A 22029-nucleotide genomic window follows, 5' to 3' on the forward strand; every position below is an offset into this window, starting at 1 on the left:
TCAATTTTGTTCATTTCCGAGATCATAGCATTGAATTCCCTTGATGACCCCATTGATGGTGTTGAATCTACTTCAACTGCCCAGATCAAAGGGTTGAGGCCACTGAGGTTGGCCCCTATAAATACTTGTACTTTTGTGAGAGTGAAACAAACACAACCATGGCTTACCCAGAGATAGCTCTGCAAGCCCTACTTCTTTTCCTTTCATTTCTGAAATCTTCTCCTCACAACCTTACCTTTAGCCTCTAGATCTTAGGCTTTATGGCTTAATCTCAATACCTGAGTAGGCTTTATGGCCTAATCTCAGGTCCAGCAGCATGTCTTTGGCCTCAGAAAGTCTGGATGGGATTCACCGGTTCCAGTTAGGCTGAAGAACACGCGGTGCTCCTAATGCAGGGTACCACAATCTAGGGAGATTCTCTCCTTAGGTTCCCTCGCACGGAGCAAACCGGGGAAGGGTGGAAGGCCACTCGAGGCCGACTGTTCTTCTTCCGCGGTCTACCTCCAGGGTCTGACGAACAGACTTCTGTTTTTCCCCTGGAGGATGAAGCAACTGGGCTGCACCCTGCTCTGCTGTCCATCTCCATCCCAGAGGATAACTCACTAGAAGGGTTGGGATGGATTATTTCCTTCCCTCTTCTTCTAGTACAAATGATAGCAGCTGCAGTCCAGATCAGAGGAGGGTGAAGAGAGAAAGATGAAGAGCAATCATTTCACTAACCCCTCTGAATGTCTTTGCACTCAGAAATCCAGAAATTCTGTAGAAGATCTGAAATTCTTATGATTTTCAGCCACTGTTGGCCTTGTAATTTGCAAATGTACTTGTATTGCTTTTGGCTGCAAAGCCACTTTATGAATGCAGACAAATTTCTTCCTTCATTCTTAATATCTGTCTATATAATATGGCCTCTGGTATAGGCCCTGTTACTTGCTTCTAAGTCAAATTACAAAGAAAATTTAAAGAAAGAAAATTTAAAGAAAACTTGACACTTATAGTCAAATTACAAAGAAAATTTTGTTTTTTGAACATATAGGGCCGCAGATACAAGCCCTTGATGTATAGAGTGTTGCCCCCTAGTCTTACGAGGTGAAGCAAATACATGGACATTGGGGCCACTGAAGAGGCCGAAATGGAAAGAAGGATGTGAACACAATAAGACTATGTGTGTCCCCCAGCCCCAGAAACAGGTGGATCTGGTGGATCTTCAAATTCCCAAACACTGGGGTAGTATTTCTTTAAGAACCTGTCGTTGATGGGGTTGCGGTGGATGCCGCCATCCACATCTTTAAGGTGAAAAGCCCCGCGCTCTAAGATTCTGTGAATGACAAAGGGTCTTTCCCAGCGCGGAGTCCATTTACCGCGACCGGTCAACTTTTCGCCAAATGGAAGCACTGCCTTCCAAACGAGCTCACCCTCCTTATAACTGCGGCCACGTGTCCGCTTGTCGTAGGCGCGAGCGATACGCTGTTTTTCCATGACTAGACTGTCGAGAGCTTGCAAATGCTGTTCGCTGAGATATTCATGCTCCTGCCACATAGCCTGGTCGTAATCCTCACCAATGAGATGATGCTGGTCTTGGACACGCAAGGACTGAACATTGATTTCCAAAGGGAGAACTGCATCGTGGCCAAACATCAACGCATAGGGGGTGGTGGCAGTAGGGTTCCGTTTGGAAGTGCGATAAGCCCATAGTGTCTCATACAATGTGTCATGCCACTGGTGAGGGTTCTCGACAAGCATCTTTTTCAACAGAGTAATGACGATCTTGTTACTGGCCTCCGCTTGACCATTAGATTGAGCGTAATAAGGTGTGCTATGGACAAACTGGATGCCCAAGTCATTGACGAGCTTCTCAACGTCACCACCCATGAATGCTGCCCCCCTGTCCGAGACCAAAACCTCAGGGATGCCAAACCTGCAGATAATGTTATGAAAGATGAATTGGCGAATGGTTGCGCCGGAAGCCTCTTTCAAAGGCTCAGCTTCGACCCATTTAGTGAAGAAATCAGTAGCGACAATGATGAACTTGTGTTGGAGTGAAGAATGAGGGTGAATCATTCCAATCAAGTCCAGCGCCCAGCCTCGCGCAGGCCAAGGTTTAATAATAGGCTGCATGGGGATATTGGGAATGTGCTGGACTGGTCCATGAGCCTGGCAATCTTGACATCCTTTCGCGAACGCGATACAATCCTTCAAAATACTGGGCCAATAATACCCCAGTCTCCGGATTAGCCACCGCATCTTGGGACCCACCTGATGGGCTCCACACACACCAGTGTGTGCCTCTCGCATTAAACGCTTTGCTTCGCGGCCATACACACACCTAAAGTCCATGCCATCCTCACCACGCTGGCGCAACTCATCACCTCTGAGAAGAAATTTAGTGCTAGAAAACGGATCTTCCTGTCTGTCGTGGGGTCTGGCTGCGTGAGGTAAGTGATCAACGGGATACGCCAATCGACGTCGATAGGACTCAGAACTGCCACTGTTGGTTCGTCCGGAGGATCAAGTCTCGCAAGCCACGAAGGCAACGTGTGACGTTCGACCTTTAAAAGTCTCTCGCGAACACCGTATTTCAAGGTAATGCCCGTAGCCAACTAAGCAAGTTCGTTGGCAGCAAAGTTGCGCTCGCGCGGGATATATTCTAAATCTACGTCCTCAAATTGACCCAAAAGCTCAAGTGCACGATCCAAATATGGCGCGAGCAGGTAGCTCGCGCACCTGTACTTTGCGCGAAGTTGATTAATTACCAGCAAAGAATCACCGCGTACTTGGATGTCTCGGACTCCTAGTTCCAGCAACACCTCTAGGCCTATAATGAGGGCCTCATACTCTGCCTGGTTGTTAGTGCACCGGAACTCTAACTGGAAGGAATACGAAAAATGATTGCCAGCTGGGTTTTCCAAGACAACCCCTACCCCTGCTAGTGTCTCCGTTCTCGAGCCATCAAAAAACAATACCCAGGGTTGGAGCGAAACTGGGGCTTGATACAGCATAGCGTACTCTGGAATGCACGCCAAATCTGGGCGAGTTATTGTTGTAGTCGCGACCTCCAACTCTCTCACCGCTTGGACGTCCAGCATAGGGTGATGCGCCAGAAAATCTGCGATGGCTTGCCCCTATACTGCTTTCTGTGGGACATACTGTAGCGAGAATTCTGACAAGGCAAGCACCCACTTGCCAATACGACCTCTCAAAATAGGTCGCGAGAGCATATACTTGACTAGGTCAGTTCGAGCAATGATGCAAGTTGTAAAGGATAGCATGTAATGCCGCAACTTACATGCCGAGAAGTATACGGTAAGACACAGCTTTTCCATTGGAGTATACCTCGTTTCACAATCTGTGAGTGTCCTACTGAGGTAAAAGATGGCGTGTTTGACGCCCTCTTCATCATCCTGAGCGAGGAGACTGCCAATAGAAGCCTCAGCTGCTGAAACATATAGTTTCAATGGGAATCCAGCTCTAGGAGGAACAAGCACTGGCGGGCTCGCTAAATAGGCTTTGATCTTGTCAAAAGCCTCTTGATGTTGAGGTTCCCATACAAACTCGTTCTGTCCCTGCAACTTTAGTAGTGGGGAAAAAGGCTGGATTTTACCTGCAGAGTTAGAGATGAAACGTCTCAAAAAGTTGATCTTACCCAACAATCGTTGCAGCTATTTCTTTGTTCGCGGGGGAGATGCGTTGATAACTGCGTTTGCCTTATTCTCAAGGACCTCGATTCCTCTATGATGGACTATAAACCCTAGAAAGTCACCCGCCTGAACTCCGAAAACGCACTTGGCGGGATTCATCTTGAGCTTGTGTAGCCGCATGCGCTCGAAGACCTTTCTGAGGTCTACGATATGGTCCACTCGCTGCTTAGACTTCACGACCACGTCATCAATATAAACCTCTAAAATCTTCCCAAGTATGTCGTGGAAGATCAGGTTCATGGCTCTCTAATACGTGGCCCCAGCATTCTTCAGACCAAAAGGCATGACCACATATTCGAAAACTCCCGCGAAGCCTGGGCAGCGAAACGCGGTCTTGTGTCTATCTTCTTCCGCAACAGGAATCTGATGGTATCCTGCAGTTCCATCCATGAAGGACAACAATTCATGTCCCGCTACTGCATCTACCAACATATCCGCGATCGGCATGGGATAAACATCTTTAGGTGTAGCGATATTAAGGTCTCTGTAATCCACGCAGACCCTCATTTTGCCATTCTTCTTGCGCACAGGCACTATATTAGATAGCCACTGATTATACTTAGCTACCCTGATAATGCCTGATTTATGCATCTTCTCGACTTCTTCTTTGACCAGGACCTGGGTCTCCGAGTTCATTCTTCGCGGCTCTTGCTTCACAGGCCTCTTATCGGGCATCGTTGGCAGTTGGTGGCATACCAATTCTAATGATAGGCCTGGCATGTCTTCGTATTTTTGAGCGAAGCCGTCCTTGTATTCCAGTAATAAGTCAATAAGCCTCTGTTTTTCGCTCGGCTCTAGATAACCGCTGATGGCCACTTCCATGGGCTCATCAATTGTTCCTAAATTGACCTTTTCTGTAGGGTCTCTGACCTTTGGAGGTGTGTCATCCAGCGCTGCCGGAGCAAGCTGAATTTCCTCTTCTGCCTCTTCTTGGTCAGAGAACTCTTCATTGACAATTTCTAAGGTCGCGACCAGATCATAGGCCTCTTTCTCCACCAGGTACGAGGATAGTCTCTCGTACAAAGAGTGGAAGGCCTCTATCCCTTCCTCTTGAAGGTCGTAATCCATTAATTATTTAAGGGTTTGGGCACAGCGTGGCCAGGCCTTTCTAAGCCTTCTTTCGCGAGCGTAAGCCCCCACTGTGCCAATTCAGAGGCCGTCACCCCTATGGGGCGGCCCTTATCATCGATGCCACTGACCTGCAATGGAGTGATGGGCTCCAAATAGTATCTGGCATCTACATAATTTGTAGAAACAGAAAACGAGCGAGGATCATCTTTGATCACCTCAGCCTTGTCGGTTACCCTATTCCACATAATCAGTTCCTGGTGGAGAGTGGATGGAACACAATAGCTCCGGTGGATCCAGTCTCGGCCAAGAATGGTGCTGTAAGCTGCGTAGTAGTCTGTCACAAAGAAAGCATAAACCCCTTCTGCAGGACCAACCTTGATACGCAAGAAAAGTAGTCATAGAGTCTTTGTTACAGTCCCCGCGAAGTTTTTTAGAGTGAGAGACGTGGATTGGATCTTTTCTTTCTTGATTCCCAACATATGCATGGTTCTCGTGGTGATGACATTGACAGCTGCCCCTGTATCAACCATAATCTTTCTGACCTTAGTGCCAGCAATCTCTGCCGTGATATATAAAGGTCGCATGTGCTGGACCATAGCGGGAGTTGGTCTTGTGAAGCTCATGAAGAAACCCTTACCGTCAGCATCTTCAGTCTCAAGAAACAATGCATCTTCCAAAGGAGTTGTTGCTGCTGAGGTAATCTGCAAAGGCTGATCGGTGCCCTCTTCAGCTCCCACACATTCCTGTGCGGCGATTGGCAGAGCAAATTTCGCGGGAAGTACATAAACCATATTGCAGGAGGTATCAACCGCTTCTGTTTCTTCCATATCCTCCTCGAGGTTGAGCTTGGGTTCGTTTGCGGAGATTTCAGTATTGAACTGCCTAGCCATTCTCGCCACCAACGACTCTTCTTCAGGGATGAACTTCGCATCTTGCTTGTGTTCCGGCATCGCGGCAACCTGCTTTGGTGGATTGGATGTTTGCCCTTCTACAGGGATCTCTTTCGCGGGTGCGACCACTAAGCTTTGAACTTTCTTAAGTCTCCACTGCAAGGTTTCTAGAGTACCGTCCTTGCCCCCCAGTCTCTCAAAAACTGAAGACTTGGATTCCGATTCCTCGCGAAACAATCTGCGCCTGACATGCAGCCGCCTAGTCGGCGAGCCTTCCTTCCTAGCTGGAGGAGGTGTCCTTTCTCTAGTGATCCTGTATAAAACATTAGGCTTAGATGCCCCTGACGCTGAGGTTGTTTGTTTTTGATAGTTGCGGGGAACCATCAATGGCTTAGCTGCTAGGGCTTCCATCTCCCTCTGATATTGCTCAGGCGATTTGACCAATTGCGAAGGCCTGATCAGGCCCTGATCGAGAGCCTCTAATGTTCGCTTGGCTTCTTTAAACCTGCGCTGCAGCTTCCTCTTCTTGGAAGGGCTAATCTCTACCGCTTTCCCCTTCTCTCTGGTGTACCATTTGCCTTCCTTGATGGAAGATGTTGAAGAAGGTGGAATGTACGGCTTGGTCAGGATATCTGTGTGGTCATTCCTAATCCTTCCATCTTGTTTCTGTTCGGCCGCAACCGCTTTCAATTTTCTAAACAAGTTGGAGTCTTTTGGGGATGGCGGTGACTCTATCTTGTCACTTGCTCTTGGGCTAGAAGGTTGATAATTTCGCGACGGCGAGGCCCACTTGATTGGCGGGAAAGAGCCAAAACGAAACGTCTGCTCGACTTCTTTATGCGACACTTGGATGCCACATTCTTCTCTGCATTGCGAGCAAAGGACCACTGATGAGGCCTCGCTGACGGGCTTAGCTCTCTTCTTTGCAGGAGTCTCATCCTCTGCAGTCTTCTCCTCTCGACCTTTTGTGGTCAAATCCAAGGTTGGTTTCCTCTGGTTCTTCTTGGTCCAGTTCACATCAACCATATTGACCCCGGTGTCCGGGAAAGGGTTCAGGTCTACTAGAGTTGCCACGGTCACCAGAGCTTCCACCTGCAAACTACCATTATTGAGCCATACCTGAATCTGATCCTTCAGCTTTAAGCAATCAGCTGTATTATGATTCCGCAGGTTGTGGAATTTACAATACTTATTTCCTTTCAGTTGCTCTGGACGAGGGAAGGGGTCGAAGTCTGTTTTCACCATCTTCGTGGCTATCATTTCATCTAAAATCTCATGTGCCTTATTGGCATCATATGTGTACGCCGCGAACTCAGGCTTGGGGAATGCTACAGTTTTGAGTTTGACAGGCTCCTTGGATATTTTCAATTGCTTTAAGGTTGGACTCTTCCTCCCTGTCAGCTCAAACGCGGAGACATCATTCTCTTCTTCCTCATCTTCTTCTTGGAAAACTTCATCCCCTTGATAATGATAGTAAGGATCATATGTAGTCGGCTGATAGTGCAACGCGGCCACTGTACGGTGTTTTCCTGGCACATAAGTCCCTTTGGATGCATTTTTTCTAGCATCCGTCTCTTTGAGGAGATGCTCAAAGCTACCTAACTCTGTGATAAGCTCTCCCATTGATTGGATTATGCTGCCGTGTTGCTTCTTTCGCTGGCGTGGCTCCAACCCTTTGATCGCCAGCTTGACCAGTTCTTTCTCAGGCAACACCATGCTTAGTTTGGCCTTTTGGATCTGGAAGCGCTGGAGATAAGCAACAGCAGATTCGATGGGCTGTTGGTCCATCTGAGTAAGCGAAGCCAAATCAACCTCAAGCTCGATAGCCTCGAAAGTTTCTCGGAAGAGCTTTTCCATTGCTGGCCAGTCTGCCACTGATCCTGGTCGGAGTTTAGAAAACCATCTAAAGGCCGCTCCAGAAAGAGAGGTGCCAAAGATCCTGCATTTGAGGATATCATCATTCTGATATTGACCGCATTGCACCCTAAACCTGGCCAGATGAGTTGCCGTATTCTCAGTATCTTCTCCTGAAAAGGTAGAAAATATGATATTTTTATAGCCTCTGGGAAAAGGCGCGAGCATTATGTGCGGTGGGAAAGGTCCCTCATAAACCCCATCAAGGTGAGCCCTAGGGTTAGCCAACCTGATCATCTCCTCTACCTCTTCGCGTCTCACATAATCTGGACCAGGAGGAGGAGGTGTCTCCACAGTCTGGCGAGTGGTATGCAAAGGTATGGCTTGGCTAGCGGCCGCTGTTCCTTCCCCAAGGCGAATTGTTCGGGGAATAGTAGACTGCTGAAGGGTCATAGCTGGCGCGGTCACGTCTTTTACCAGCGCTGTTATCTTGATCGGATTGCCAGCCTGGTTAATGCCATAGTAATTCCCTGAGAGCTCTTCATAAACATTCTCCGCTCCATCACTATCATATTGAGTAAACCCAACAGGGTCAGCAGTTAGCTGCTCGCGAGTCCTATTCTTTTGCGGAGCCGGAGGGGTACCCTTGTTACCACCAATTACCAAGGCTTTTTCTCTACTTTTGGTTGACGAGGCTGTGGCGTTTGCAGATGGTGTAGCGGTACTGCTGCTAACCTTCTCGCGAGCATTAGGTGGTATATACTTACCAGATCCGGAGGGCTGCCCAAGCGAGCCAAGGATGGCATTAGGATATCCTAACGCTTTATTCAGGAGTTCTCTAGCCTGGTTCAGCTCAGCTCTCTGCATGGCGACCTCAGTCGCGAGATTGGACCCGTCTTTGAGAAGCCTGGCTAATTCTGATGCAGTCTGCTGAGCTTGGTTCACAATATCAGCAGAGATGGTTTTACTCTGACCACTAAACGTATCAATGAACATCTTATGGTTGTCTTGATTCTGCTTAGCCATGGCGTCCAACTGCTCCCGGATCTGCTGCGACTCTTGTTGGGCCGATTGCGAGAGTTTATCCATCCTCTTTTGGTATTCCTCCGCGCTCTTTTGCTGCTCTTCCATCCTCTTTTGCTGCGCTTCCAAGACCTTCCTTGTCCTTTCGTTGTACGCAGCAGAATTTCGCAGAAATATAGCGAGTCGCTCCTCTAGGGTCGCATTCTCTGGGACGAGAATCGGCACATAGGGCTCAATCATCTCCGCGCTCGCGACTACCTGGGTGGTGTCGGACGCGCTTCCCGCCTCATTAGGCTGGACGACAGGGGTTTCGTTACCCTCAGTCGCAGGCTGGGGAGTTCCGCCCTGTTCAGCTGACATGTCTGATGATGATGGATCGAGAGATAACTGTTGAATCACCTGTTCGTCCGAGAGACCACGAAAGTCTGCACAAGAGTGCGGCCTGTAACTAGAGGTCTTATGCTTTGAGCAGTTAGCATAAACCTTTTGGTAAGGGTTTGCGCTTGACCTCCCAATGGTTACGTTCGCGAAGAAACGCTATGTAATGTCCCACTGGGCGTGCCAAAATGTTTGGCTCCAAAACCAGTATGGGTGCAAACTATCTCTTTTGAGCGTGCGCGCAGGCATGCCAGCACCGTGGGGTGTAGTCGTCTGGGAATCCCTTTACCTGACTTCTTCTCAAACGCTGTGGACGAGGAGAGCACCAACCTCGTCACCAGATTCTTCTCTATGCCTTTCGAAAAAGGACTTCTTGCCTTACGGATAAGGGTTTTGGTTGTGATCTCTTCGCGACACCGAATCGATACTCAACGTTGTAGGTTGAGCAGAGCAATCACTAGGAAGTTTGGAGAAAGCACGGGTTTTGCTAAAGCGTGAATTTAGCTTCGCTGGGTTGCGAGGGCGTTACCCTTGCTTCGCTGGTTTGCAACTAGGTTGCAGGTAGGTTTGCTTCGGAGAGGCTTTGATAATCTGTATGATTAGTTGATTGAAGAGTTGTCCGTAATTCGTCCTTGAAACCTGGTATTTATACCTAGGGTTTCGACTATTTCTTGCCATAGAAGGATTATTGATTGAAGTTTCCTATTCAATCTCCGCTACTTGACTCCAATAAGGGCTCGTTTTCCTTATGGATTCCGGAATGGGTGAAGCTATAACCCAAACCCAAGTAGGCTTATTTTTTTGGCCGCAGGTATCGGCCCGCTGTGCTAAATCCCCTAAAGGATCTTGCCAAAATTACTTTTGGGCTCAAACAGCTCCTATAATAGATATTGTTTCCCCGCCACATAAATCAAATTCCTTAATATCATACTCTGAACCAAATGAATCATAGATTCAAAAGCCATAATTAACACATATATTGTACCAAGTTAAGAAGATTGTTTAATAGCTTGAATGTGTCTTACTCACCCTTAAATGCCATACCAATTAGCAGAGTTTGCCAATGAGCAACCCATTTTCTTACACATAAACATTTCTATACTTAGATTAGGTTAGCACTTTTAGCTATTATGATTTATTGGTCTCTCGATGTATCACGCCTTATTAAGGAAAAAATTGAGATGGTTATTTTATATGACACATTTGAGGAATTAAGATAAAATCCGTACACTGAATATCCATTATTTTTATTGCAAAATAACTAAAAATAGTGTCTCTTTTTTTTAAAGAAATGTGGATTTCATTAACTCATGTCAAGATGGCCATTACATATCCTTCTGCTGCCTTCGACTAGATAGATCAAGAAGTTGTAGTAAGAGAACTACTATGATACATAGAAATAGACCACCTATATTCGAACTAACCGCTCACTTATTTAAAAGCGAGCCTATAAACTATGGAGAATAGCAAGACATAGTAAATAGGCCCCCTACCACACCGATCTATATTTTTTCCTTGCCCATCAAGCTAGGGCTAGGAGGTGTTGCCAACCACAATTGCTTCCCGGTCCATAGAGAGATTGGGTCTAACAGCTAAGCGAGGCGGGCCCCACAACTGAAGAGCCTAGGCCCATTACTTGCTTCCATCAACTTCCTTTTCTGGCCCATAGTAGTACATATGAGCCCATTTCCAAGAGCCACAAGCGGCCCAATAGTTTGACCTAACCAAATAGAGTCCAAACCCAATATCTCTACGGCAACAGCATCACTGCCACAGTCCCGGACATCACTGTCTCCGACAATCACCCCGCCAGTCGCACGGGGTATTAGATCACTGCCAAAGACCATCCAAGCTCCCTCACACCACCAGGCTATCATCATAGGAATTGATTTGGACACCCAGCTGGTCTCTAGCAGCTCTGATTTCGCCGGCAACTCCGGCCGAGGTCTTTGACGACATACTTGCGATTTCGAATGAAAGCTACCGATCCAGGACCAAAACCTCCACCCTAGAAGGTACCATATATGTTGCCCACGTCGGTTTTAGGATTGAGGCATAAATCGGAGTAGCCAAAAGAGCACCACGCAACATCTCAAAATCCCCTGATCCTCGCAACGAGGAAGAAGATCGGTGGATTTTGAATCAATGGGCACCCAAGCTTCTAGAAACCAGTCATCGAAAGTCAGTCCAGCAGCACTGCGCCGAGATACACCCACGGTGTCGCCGCCACACACTAGCTGCACGCCTCTATAAGACCCAAAAGGACCCGATCCAATTCGTTGATGTGCCAAGGAACCAAGCCTCAGGCCTCCGATCCGCCGCTGATTAGGCGCTTACCAACCCAAACAATCAGAGCCCCATCGCCGCCACCATGGCTACAGCTGCCACAGCCGACGCCAATACTAGGGGTAGAATCTGGCAAATGGGAATAGAATCGATTGAGAGGATCAATGGAAGGACAGAAATGTCCTGAGATTGGACTCCGACCGAAGCCGTTGTTCTCATCGCCGCTAAGAGGCGGCGTTAGTGTCAGCGCGAGAAAACACGCTACTAGAGAGAATAGGGTTCTCATAGTTCAAAAAAAAAATAAAAAAAATAAATAGTGTCTCTAATGTTCACATAACGTTGCAGAATTGACCCATCAGACAAATTGAATAACTCGACGTGATCGAAGAATTCCTCCTCAGAGCAGTCTTGGAATTTCTCCCGTCTTGGCATTAGAAAGGTTTACCAGACTAAGGGGGGTGTATTGTATATGGAATTACTGGCACTTTTAAAGAAATCCATGGAATTTAAAAGTCTGGGGGTATTCAATAGAGACTTTTAACAGTCCATAAAAGTCTGGGTGTATTCAATTAGGATTTTAAAAAATCTTTATGAATTCCACCAAAGTCTAGGGGTATTCAATTAGGACTTTTAAAAATGAATAGAAGTTTAGGGGTATTCAAAATATCATTCATACATACGGAATTAGAAAATCATGGAAAATCATGGACTTTGTAGTGTTCATTCATACATAAGACATTGGTGCATGTTTATATTGATATACACACCTGATAGTTGTACGTCTTGATAACAAAAGGGTTGTCATTTGGGGTTTAATATCTTTCTTGTTTCTTTGTGGAGCCATGTACCTTGGTCTTGTAATTTTTTTTTTCCCAGTCTATACTTCCCTTATGTTTATATTATTATTGAAGACTCATTTTTTCATGGCTTCTGGTACTTCAAAGTCGTACATACATTGTTATGAATTATAATGTTTTGATTGATAAAATTGCATGTATGGTTACTTTTACGCAATCGTATAGATGGGAGATTCACAAGGGAATGGTAAAAGAAAAGATTACAAAACTTGGAAGGTTGAAGAGAGCAATGTTTTGCTTCAACTTATGGTTGAAGGCGCCAAACTTGGATGTCGTTCAGATGAATTTCCTCCTGAACCAGAAGAAGATCCGATAGACAATCACGAAGATAATTTTGAATGTGATGATTTTCAAACCCAAGATCAGCAAAGAGAGAATGCTAATGAATGGAGAATGAGTATTGCTACTCATATGTGGACAGATGCCCAACCAAATGCCAACAATGAAAACAATGACAATCAGGAAAGTGAAAATGAAGGAGAAGAATAAATCATATCATTGTTTCAGAGACGTCTGCTTATTTGGCATGAAACTTCATCAATGTGTTTTTTTTCCCTTCACTTTTTTTGGTACCTTTTGGTTTGGTTGATTATATTTGGAGGCTTTTCCTTTATTTTCTTATATGTTTGTTTCATGACATTATTTGAGCTTCTCTGATTCCTACGCTAATGGACATTAGTTAACATAGCTACGGCATTGTATTTTATTCTCTGACTAATAAACTAGCTTGGTTTTTTTAAAAAAAAAGTATTGTGAAATCTATAGAAGTCATTCATATAAAGTCTGTTGATTTTTACAAATCAGTAAAAAAATCTGTGCTAAAAGTCAATGGTTTTAAAAAATCAATAAAAGTCTATGAACTTTTTATAGAGTCCATGGACTTTTGAAAAAGTCTATCATTTAAAAAAACTCCACACAAATCCAAATACAATACACCCCCCTAAAAGTAACACCCGCACGGACTCAGTAAAAAGGTAAATGGGTGAAAGTAGAAGAAAAGGAGAAACTTTTCCAGAGCTTTTCGTATCAGTAAAAGACTAAAAGGTCAAAAAAGTCCTTGATCGCGACGCACAAAACAACGACCCTAAAAATTTGCGACCAAAATAATAGGAGATTCCCCCTTCGATTAAATCAGTAAATATATAAACAGCAGCTCAAAATTTTTTTCTGGTCAAAATCTCTCTCTGTCAGTTTCTAGTTCACCGACCTCGAGCAAATCGAGAGCTCCGTGGCTCCGATTCATTTTTCGCAGAGACCGAGGGATTCGAGCTCGGAGAATCTCCGACGATGAGTTCGAATTCGGAATTGGTGCGGAAGCTGGAGTCGGCGCTTGGGGTTTCGTTGGGAGGCTCGGTGACGGACACGGCGGTGGTGATAGCGACGACTTCAATTGCGTTGATAATTGGGGTTTTGGTGGTGCTGTGGCGGAGATCGTCGGATCGGAAGAGTCGGGAGGTGAAGCAACTGGCGGTGCCCAAGGCGGTGCCGCTTCAGGAGGAGGAAGATGAGTTTGAGGTTGCGTCGGGGAAGACTAGGGTGACTATTTTCTATGGGACTCAGACCGGCACCGCTGAAGGTTTCGCCAAGGTTGACCGTTTTCTTTGGCTAAATTTTACTGTTCCTGTGTTTTACTTGTTTCAATTCCAATTTTTGCTATAGAATTAGGTATGTCTGAGGTATTAATTAAGAGGATTGATTTTTTGGTAAAATGCTGTTGAATTCGGTAAAATGATAGTAGTTTCCGTTTATTGATTTGAGTCGAGGATTTTCTTGACACCTGTATATAGTTTATATGTGTCTGTAATGGTTTGCTGCATTCGAATTTTGGTGTCTGAGGCAAGATAGATGGAAATGCTTCTAGATTGTTTTAGACCAGAGCTATGGTAATATAAACTTCCGGAGAATTGGAAATGGAATGGTAAACAAATTTTTAACTTTTGGACTTGTAGAGATTGAACTGATAAGAGCTAGTGACTGGTTGAAATATTCATGAGTGTAGCATATATCTGATTAACTCCTTAGGTGCTATAGATTTAAGCAGTGTTCTAAAACTTGGCCGCCTAGGCGCTGGGCGGCAGCTCTCCGACTCGACTAATGCCAAATCGGCGTTGTTGGGCGGACTACAGTTGGGCGGCCGCCTAGGTGGTCTAGGCAGGCGACTAATTGTCTGGGCGGGGGTGGTTGAGCGCTAGGCGGATATATAAGTTGTTTCATGGAGTATGAAGGCTCGGAGAGAGAGAGAGAGAGAGAGAGAGAGAGAGAGAGAGAGAGAGAGAGAGAGAGAGAGAGAGAGAGAGAGAGAGAGAGAGAGAGAGAGAGAGAGAGAGAGAGAGAGAGAGAGAGAGAGCGGAGGAATCAACTCTGATCAAAGTAGCTGAAAAAACAGAAGGCTAGAATTTTGATCGTCGTTGTGATCTTGGTTATTGTTTCCAGTTCTGTTGTGTGATAATTGAATGAATAATGAAGAAAGTTTAGAAAAATCGATGAAAAGAGAGATGAGAGAGAATGTGGAGGCGGTGGCTACTGGTTTCCCAGAAGATGGTTTCGCACAAGAGAGAGAGAGAAGGGAATGAAAATGAATACAGTAATTTATTGTTTCAAAGAGAGAGAGAGTAATTCGTGGCTCCGGTTAGTTGAGAGAGAGAAAAAAGATTGGACACATGTGCAGCCCTGCACGAATCATAATTGAATGCTACTTCTTCTTTTTTGTTGTTTTTTTTTTTTGGTCAATAGCTTCTTCTTTTTGGTTGGATAATTGAATACTATACTTTTTTTCCGTCGTCAATTCTACCGCCTACTTCAATTCTACCGCCTAGCTATAATTTTATTTAGTTAATTAAATAAGTATTTAGTTAAAAAAATAGTTAATTATATAAGTATTTAGTTAAATGCTATAAAAATTAAAATAAAAATTTTAAAAATACAAAACCGCCTAGGCGCCCCCTAGTCCCCCACCTAGGCGTCTGGGCGCTAGTCCCCTATCCACCGCCCGACTAACGCCTAGCGTTTTTTAGAACCTTGGATTTAAGTGAGCAGCATGAAATATACAACTGGTGTGGTTTCTCACTTGCGGTAGTTTGATGATAGTACTTTGTATCCTGAACTCCTCTGTATTTTTTGTAACTAAAGTTTCTTTTGGAAGATCTCTTATAGTCTTATTTCAACTAATATGTTTTGTTGCGAGCATAGGCTTTGGCTGAAGAGATCAAGGCAAGATATGAGAAAGCTGTTGTCAAGGTTATTGACCTGGTACGTTGGATGGGAACTGATGCTTTGTATTGCATTGTTGCTGATAAACTGCATAATCTGGAAGATACAATAATTATAATGTTCATGGTTCATTTAGGATGATTATGCTCCGGAGGATGATAAATATGGAGAAAAACTGAAGAAAGAGACTATGGCATTTTTTATGTTGGCCACGTAAGATATACAGTTTTACCAATATTGAAATTATGCTTAATGAAAACCTAATCGGTTCTTATGAAAGTGCCTCACACTCAATATAATTGACATGACTTTGTAGTTATGGAGATGGAGAGCCAACTGATAATGCAGCAAGATTTTACAAATGGTTTACTGAGGTTGGTAATTTTCTTGTAGACTTTCAGTTGATGAACACTCTTAAAATCACAAAGATGGCCAACTGGGTTTAATTTAATAAGTTGAAACATGATTTTGTTATAGGGAACAGATCGGGGTGTGTGGCTGGAACAACTAAGATATGGTGTTTTTGGTCTGGGTAACCGGCAGTACGAACATTTTAATAAGGTAAATCCAGTACTATACGTTTGTTAGTTCATTTTGTTTCAAATAATATCTTCTGACCATGCCTTATTGACACAGATAGGGAAAGTGGTTGACGAATTACTTAATGAACAAGGTATAGCTAAACTTGTTTCTATATTGTGTTGCTGATATTGTCCCTCGTGTATCTTGTCATTTGCATTTCAATATAATTCATGACATGTACAGCCTAACATTGTGCCAGAAGTTTTCATATCAATTTCTATGTAAGGACTGGCACTCTCACAGACTTCCATTCTAGTTTTATATGTTTTCCCTCTCTCTTGTTTTCTCTCTGGATCCTTAGTCCTTGGCAGTAGCTTACTTTTTGAAATTGAGATAGCTTTTATGCAGTAGGCAATGGAACCAAAGAGAAATTGGACAAGATGGCCACTTTAAGAAAGCAAAAATCACAAATTCTATCTAATGCTAACACTGGCCCACTCAACACAGATGACCTAAAACACTGGTTTGTTAATAATTCAATATATCGGCAGGCTTATAAAAGATAAACCCATACATCCTGTGGATACAAATGGCTCAATTGAGCATCAAGTCATAACTACGTGCCCCACCAATCCTCAGTCACATTGCTAGCAAAGTCTTCAAAATCCTTTAATATCCTTCTAGCCAAACTTCCACGAGCACAGCCAAAACGATACAACCCCCACATAAGTTTGTCATTCGTCCCATTTCTAACATTGCGTGCTTCTTGTAAATAAAAGGAAAACTGTCCCTAGAAATTCCGCAGGTTACTTTCATCTCCCCAAACAACTTCAACAAAACAACAAAACCACAGGACAGTATAAAAAACGTGATTGATAGATTTTAGTCCTTTTCTCACCATGTGCACCATTGAGGGAGAAGGCAGGGGTTTGGATCCCTTGGACCCTATTACAAGGACTGACCTTTTCAAGAGCAACTGACCCGGTAAAGATCTTCACCTTGGAGAACTCTGGCTTTCCAGATTAATCCATGAGTTGAAAAGCTGGCACGTCAGTCTTGATCAGAAAAGTTCTGTAATATAGGTAGATCCTAAGGTTTCTTCCAATTATGCCAATTCTCATTCTCCGTTCATTACACTTCCTATGATGGTTTTTCCCAATGATTTTAATACAAAACTAGATGGAAGCTTTGTATTTGTATGTGAACAGATATTTTAGTTTGCTGGAGTTTTGAATTTTTTTTAGGATTGGTAAACCAAATATCAAAATAGACCTTGTGTGTATCTTTGTGTTGCATATCAAAATAGACCATGTTTGGATTAAACTATTCTCTTTTTTGTTTTCTTTTTCATCTCATGGTTAATGTTTAGTTTATTTTATCTGAATATCTGTCTAGTCTGTTAATATTTTGCATTTGCCTCCGTGTGGTTGATGTAGGTGCAAAGCGTCTTGTTACCGTTGGCTTAGGTGATGATGATCAATGCATTGAGGATGATTTTTCTGCTTGGTATGCTTTAATAATTATTGTCACAGTCTCTTTATTGATTACCCTTTTTAAGGCGGTATCTTAATTTGGGAAGAGTGTAGTGTGACACCTTTTTCTTCTGCATATAACTGTAATCTTTTTGTTCTTCTTTAGGAGGGAAGCACTGTGGCCCGAGCTAGATCATTTACTCCAAGATGATACAAATAATGTGTCTACCCCATATACAGCTGTGATTCCTGAATATAGAGTTGTTATTCATGATCCCAGTATTACCTCTTATGAGGATCATTACTCAAATATGGCAAACGGGAATGCTTCTTTTGACATTCATCATCCTTGCAGGTACTTAAAGATTGTGAACATCTTGCATCTTCCAGAGTTACTATATTTTTGTAGAGTTGGTGTTGTTTTAGTTTTTAGTTTTTCTTTCCCCTTTCTTCTCCCGGATTTTTTTTTCTCTTACTAAAGTTTGTGATTTCCCCCCTGAAGAGTTAATGTTGCTGTTCAGAAAGAGCTTCATAAGCCTGCGTCCGATCGGTCTTGCATACATTTGGAATTTGACATCCATGCAACTGGTATTACGTAAGTTCATGGCTTTAATAATTGCTTTTGTCTAGAATATGTGTTGATAGGTTTAAAAGATGTGTTTGCTTTTCACAAATGATTTTCAGATGTGGACCGTGTTTCCTTTTTAGATTTTTCATTTTTGTGATTTTTATGTGACGCAACAAAAAATTTACATTTGTAGAACTAGATTTTTGTATTCATTACTTGGCTGTTGAATAGCGATATAAATATTTCTAGAAACAGTTAAGAGTCATGAATGAAGCTTTAACAAAATGTTATCAGCAATCAAATTGAACGTTATTAAATTTAGTATTTGGCAAGGCTTGAAATGGAGCTAATGTGATGTAGATAGAACAACCTTTATCTTGTTGACTTGGTTGTATGGAAGCGAAGGTAACGTTGTGGAGAAGGAGCTGAAGAAGTATCCCTTGTAATGATAAAGCAACCTTGGCATCTTTTTCAACCAACCAAAAATTCTTCTGCGGTTGGGCTCTTTGGGAGAGGGATATATGAAGTGCTTGGAGTCTTAGAATATTTCTAAATACTAAATTATACCATTTAAAAATTCTATTTGATTGATTATTGGCTGAAGGAACAGAATGCAAAGTTTAAAATTCATATTTTTGTGTAAGCATCTGCCGAACAGGAATGGCCATCAATAGTTTTGACAGTCACTGGTTGTTTGATTTGGCCAAAAACAGCATGTTTTTGGTATGGAATAGGAATTAATTGGTGCCTAAGCCAAAAGCAAGGGTTCATGTTTGAGCTCCTTTAATTGTTCTGAGCGGTTTTTTTTTTTTTGGGTTAGTTCTGGTATTAAGAAAGTGATGATCAAATTTATTTTCTTTTGTCCCAGATATGAAACCGGAGACCACGTGGGTGTTTATGCAGATAATTGTGATGACACAGTTGAAGAAGCTGCAAAGTTGTTGGGTCAACCTTTAGATTTGCTGTTCTCCATTCATACCGACAATAATGATGGGACATCACTTGGAAGCTCATTGCCGCCTCCTTTTCCTGGTCCTTGCACACTCAAAACAGCATTGGCATGTTATGCTGATCTATTGAACCCACCTAGGAAGGTGAGCTTCATCCATTTTGCAAGCTCATGTCTTTCTCTTTCTTATTGTTTTAGTACTTATAAATATTTCTTTCGAATTACTTTTCCTGTCAGGCTGCTCTAATTGCTTTGGCTGCACATGCAGTTGAACCTAGTGAGGCAGAAAGACTCAAGTTCTTATCATCACCTCAGGGGAAGGTTAAAAAGTTTTCAATGCAGTTACTCCTTATGTTTTTTTATTCTCTATATGTATGTTTACTGTGTTACTATTTTGATATATATATATATTAATCTACATTTTTATCATATGCTTTATACAATCCAGGATGAGTACTCAAAATGGGTTGTTGGAAGTCAGAGAAGTCTTCTAGAGGTGATGGCTGAATTCCCATCAGCAAAGCCTCCACTAGGCGTGTTTTTTGCTGCAGTTGCCCCTCGCTTGCAGCCTCGTTACTATTCAATTTCGTCATCACCGAGGTGATTTTCTTATGCTACTTTGTTTAGTATATTTAGAAAATTAATTGGACATGTAGAAAACTAATTACTGCTATTGCTTCTAACAGGTTTGCCCCACATTGTGTTCATGTGACCTGTGCTTTGGTTTATGGTCCAACTCCGACTGGCAGAATTCACAAAGGAGTGTCTTCATTCTGGATGAAGGTGATATTGAGCTGTGAATTTTGAAAAACTTTCTCTTCTGAGTCGCTATACCAATTGATTTGGTTTTTTCCATTGTCAAAACCAATCACTCTCTTATACACAAGACGTGGGTTAAGATTGTATCTAATACTAATCTGTGTTGAATAATCAGAATGCAGTTCCTCTAGAGAAAAGCCAGAACTGTAGCTGGGCTCCTATTTTTATTAGGCAATCTAATTTCAAGTTACCTGCTGACCATTCAGTCCCAATTGTCATGGTGGGGCCTGGTACAGGCTTAGCACCTTTCCGAGGATTTCTACAGGTATGATATTGGATGAAAATTCTGGGTTCTCATTTTCTGTGTACAGAAAAAAATAAAAGAAAACAAAAGTATTATCATTTTGACTTTTGCAGGAAAGATTAGCCCTCAAAGAGGAAGGTGCTCAACTTGGTCCTGCACTTCTCTTCTTTGGTTGTAGAAATCGCCAAATGGTAAACATTGTAACTCTATGGTCTAACATGCTACATGAATTTAGCATTTAGGGTTTAGGATTTCATAGATGATCTTTGTTCTTTTTGTAGGATTTCATTTATGAAGATGAGTTGAATAATTTTGTGCAACAAGGTGCACTATCAGAGTTAATCGTTGCATTCTCACGGGAGGGACCATCAAAGGAGTATGTTCAACATAAGATGATGGAGAAAGTAAGTAGTTGTAAAATGTATAGTGATTTTTGTCTGGACGAGTACCTTTATAACAGTCAGACTAATTTTGTTATATGCAGGCAGCGTACATGTGGAACCTAATATCGCAAGGGGGATACTTCTACGTATGTGGTGATGCCAAGGGTATGGCGAGAGATGTTCATCGGACGTTGCATACCATTGTCCAGCAAGAGGTTTTCTTTCTCTCTCTGTCTGTGTGTGTGTGTGTGTGTAAACTTTACACGCTGTTGAGCTACTTGATGGATTGTTTCTCGTTATTTTGTGTCTTATAATCTATCAAATTAAATCATGTTTTCAAGTTCTCTGGCAAAAACTTTCAGGAAAAAGTAGACTCGTCAAAGGCAGAGTCTATAGTGAAAAAACTCCAGATGGATGGACGATACCTCAGGGATGTCTGGTGATATTGCTTCCCTCATTCGGTTTGCTTGTATCATCTTTCGGAACATTGGATTTATATTTCTTCGAGGTTAGGCTTCAGCTGGTGAATCTCTGTCCTCCAATTAAATAGCAGAAGTTTGGAAAATATTGGTGGGAACTTAAACCTGGCTTCCCTAAATGGGTTTTAGTTATAATTTGATAGATGTCAATCTACCTTAATTTTTTCTTTTCCTTTTTTTATCTTTTTTCCATAGAAGGATCATTTGTGTTTAGGAATGTTAGCTAGTTACAAATATCTCAAAAACACGTACTCATGTTGGCTGTAAGTTGTTTTGGATAGTTTTTTATTATTATTTTTAGTAAATTATGGTAATTAAAATAAAGCTGAAGTTTGCGCTTCGTTGGTGAAAATAAGTGTTACGACTTGCGAGTTCATAATTCCCCTTTGATGACATTGTTGATTGATCAATTCAAGTGTGGTGGGTTGATGTTCCAGAGTCTTTCTGGTATGGTTTATGGGGAACAAACTAATTGACGCGAAAATAAAGCAAAAGGAGCTTTGATACTAGGCTATCACATTTATTTGTTTAGGATCAATATCTGAGAAGTACTGATGGGACTAAGTGCATCTCTTAGATGATTAGTATGGTACTATGGTATGTGAGGATTTGATGAGATGTAAGGACCTAAAATGTCAGAGTATGCGAGTAGAATGAGAAAATGGATGGTATCTGGCGGTTACCTAGATTCGATTTCTTTTCCTACATAAGGCCAGTTTTTCAAAGTTAATGATTGCTATGTGCAGTATGGCTTATGCTTATGCTTATGCATACTAGCTGAGAACTTAGACCTGGGGTCTACAAAATATGGATTAGGTGGTTTTATATATGCATACCACACAGGTAAGGTTGTCAATTCCGACATGATTTAATAACACGATTCAAAACCTGCACGAAATAAACTGAGTTGAATCCACACGATTAAAAAGCGGGTTGGCCGTTGGTCATGAGTGAACCCGTCATGACCCATTTAATAAATGGGTCAACTGTGGGTTATCTTGTTAACACGAAGTGAACATGTATAACTCGATTTGCTATATTTATTCTTCAAATTTTGGACGTTGGGAGTGGTTGATCATGATATTGGACAATTTGAAATATTTTCTTTCATTATTAGATTTAATTATCTATGAATTATATATAATTATCTACATTCTTCGTCTTGTGGAGTTTTTAATGAATTTAATGAATTCATGCATTTTTTTAGTTAAATGGGTTGTAATGTTAACACTTAAATGATTTATTTTGTCCAACACGAGACGACCTATTTATTAAATGGGTTAAGCGGGTTGGAAATTGGTAACTCGTTTAATAAATAGGTTGGGTTTG

The 22029-nt window shown here is 42.6% G+C and overlaps 1 protein-coding gene across 1 annotated transcript; it reads left to right on the forward strand.

Moving 5' to 3' along the window:
• The first annotated feature begins 13192 nt into the window (after nucleotides 1-13192).
• On the forward strand, nucleotides 13193-21055 carry LOC133742882 (NADPH--cytochrome P450 reductase-like). The gene is made up of 18 exons (XM_062170578.1): nucleotides 13193-13641; nucleotides 15244-15303; nucleotides 15401-15477; nucleotides 15581-15638; nucleotides 15742-15825; nucleotides 15901-15937; nucleotides 17223-17292; nucleotides 17425-17613; nucleotides 17761-17853; nucleotides 18695-18920; nucleotides 19013-19096; nucleotides 19224-19375; nucleotides 19462-19558; nucleotides 19710-19859; nucleotides 19952-20029; nucleotides 20120-20242; nucleotides 20323-20436; nucleotides 20584-21055. Exons 1-18 carry the CDS (start codon nucleotides 13342-13344, stop codon nucleotides 20662-20664), a joined length of 2073 nt encoding a protein of 690 aa, XP_062026562.1. The 5' UTR covers nucleotides 13193-13341; the 3' UTR covers nucleotides 20665-21055.
• Nucleotides 21056-22029: the final 974 nt, after the last annotated feature.

Source organism: Rosa rugosa, chromosome 4 (genome assembly GCF_958449725.1).
Source record: "Rosa rugosa chromosome 4, drRosRugo1.1, whole genome shotgun sequence".
Lineage (NCBI taxonomy): Eukaryota > Viridiplantae > Streptophyta > Magnoliopsida > Rosales > Rosaceae > Rosa > Rosa rugosa.

What these genes read in the sequence shown, in the direction of transcription:
- LOC133742882 (XM_062170578.1), top strand. Translation starts at nt 13,342, where the DNA reads ATGAGTTCGAATTCGGAATTGGTGCGGAAGCTGGAGTCGGCGCTTGGG. An exon ending in TTTACAAATGGTTTACTGAG is followed by an intron (nt 15,639 to 15,741) that starts GTTGGTAATTTT and finishes ATTTTGTTATAG; the next exon opens with GGAACAGATCGGGGTGTGTG. An exon ending in TATTGAACCCACCTAGGAAG is followed by an intron (nt 18,921 to 19,012) that starts GTGAGCTTCATC and finishes TTTTCCTGTCAG; the next exon opens with GCTGCTCTAATTGCTTTGGC.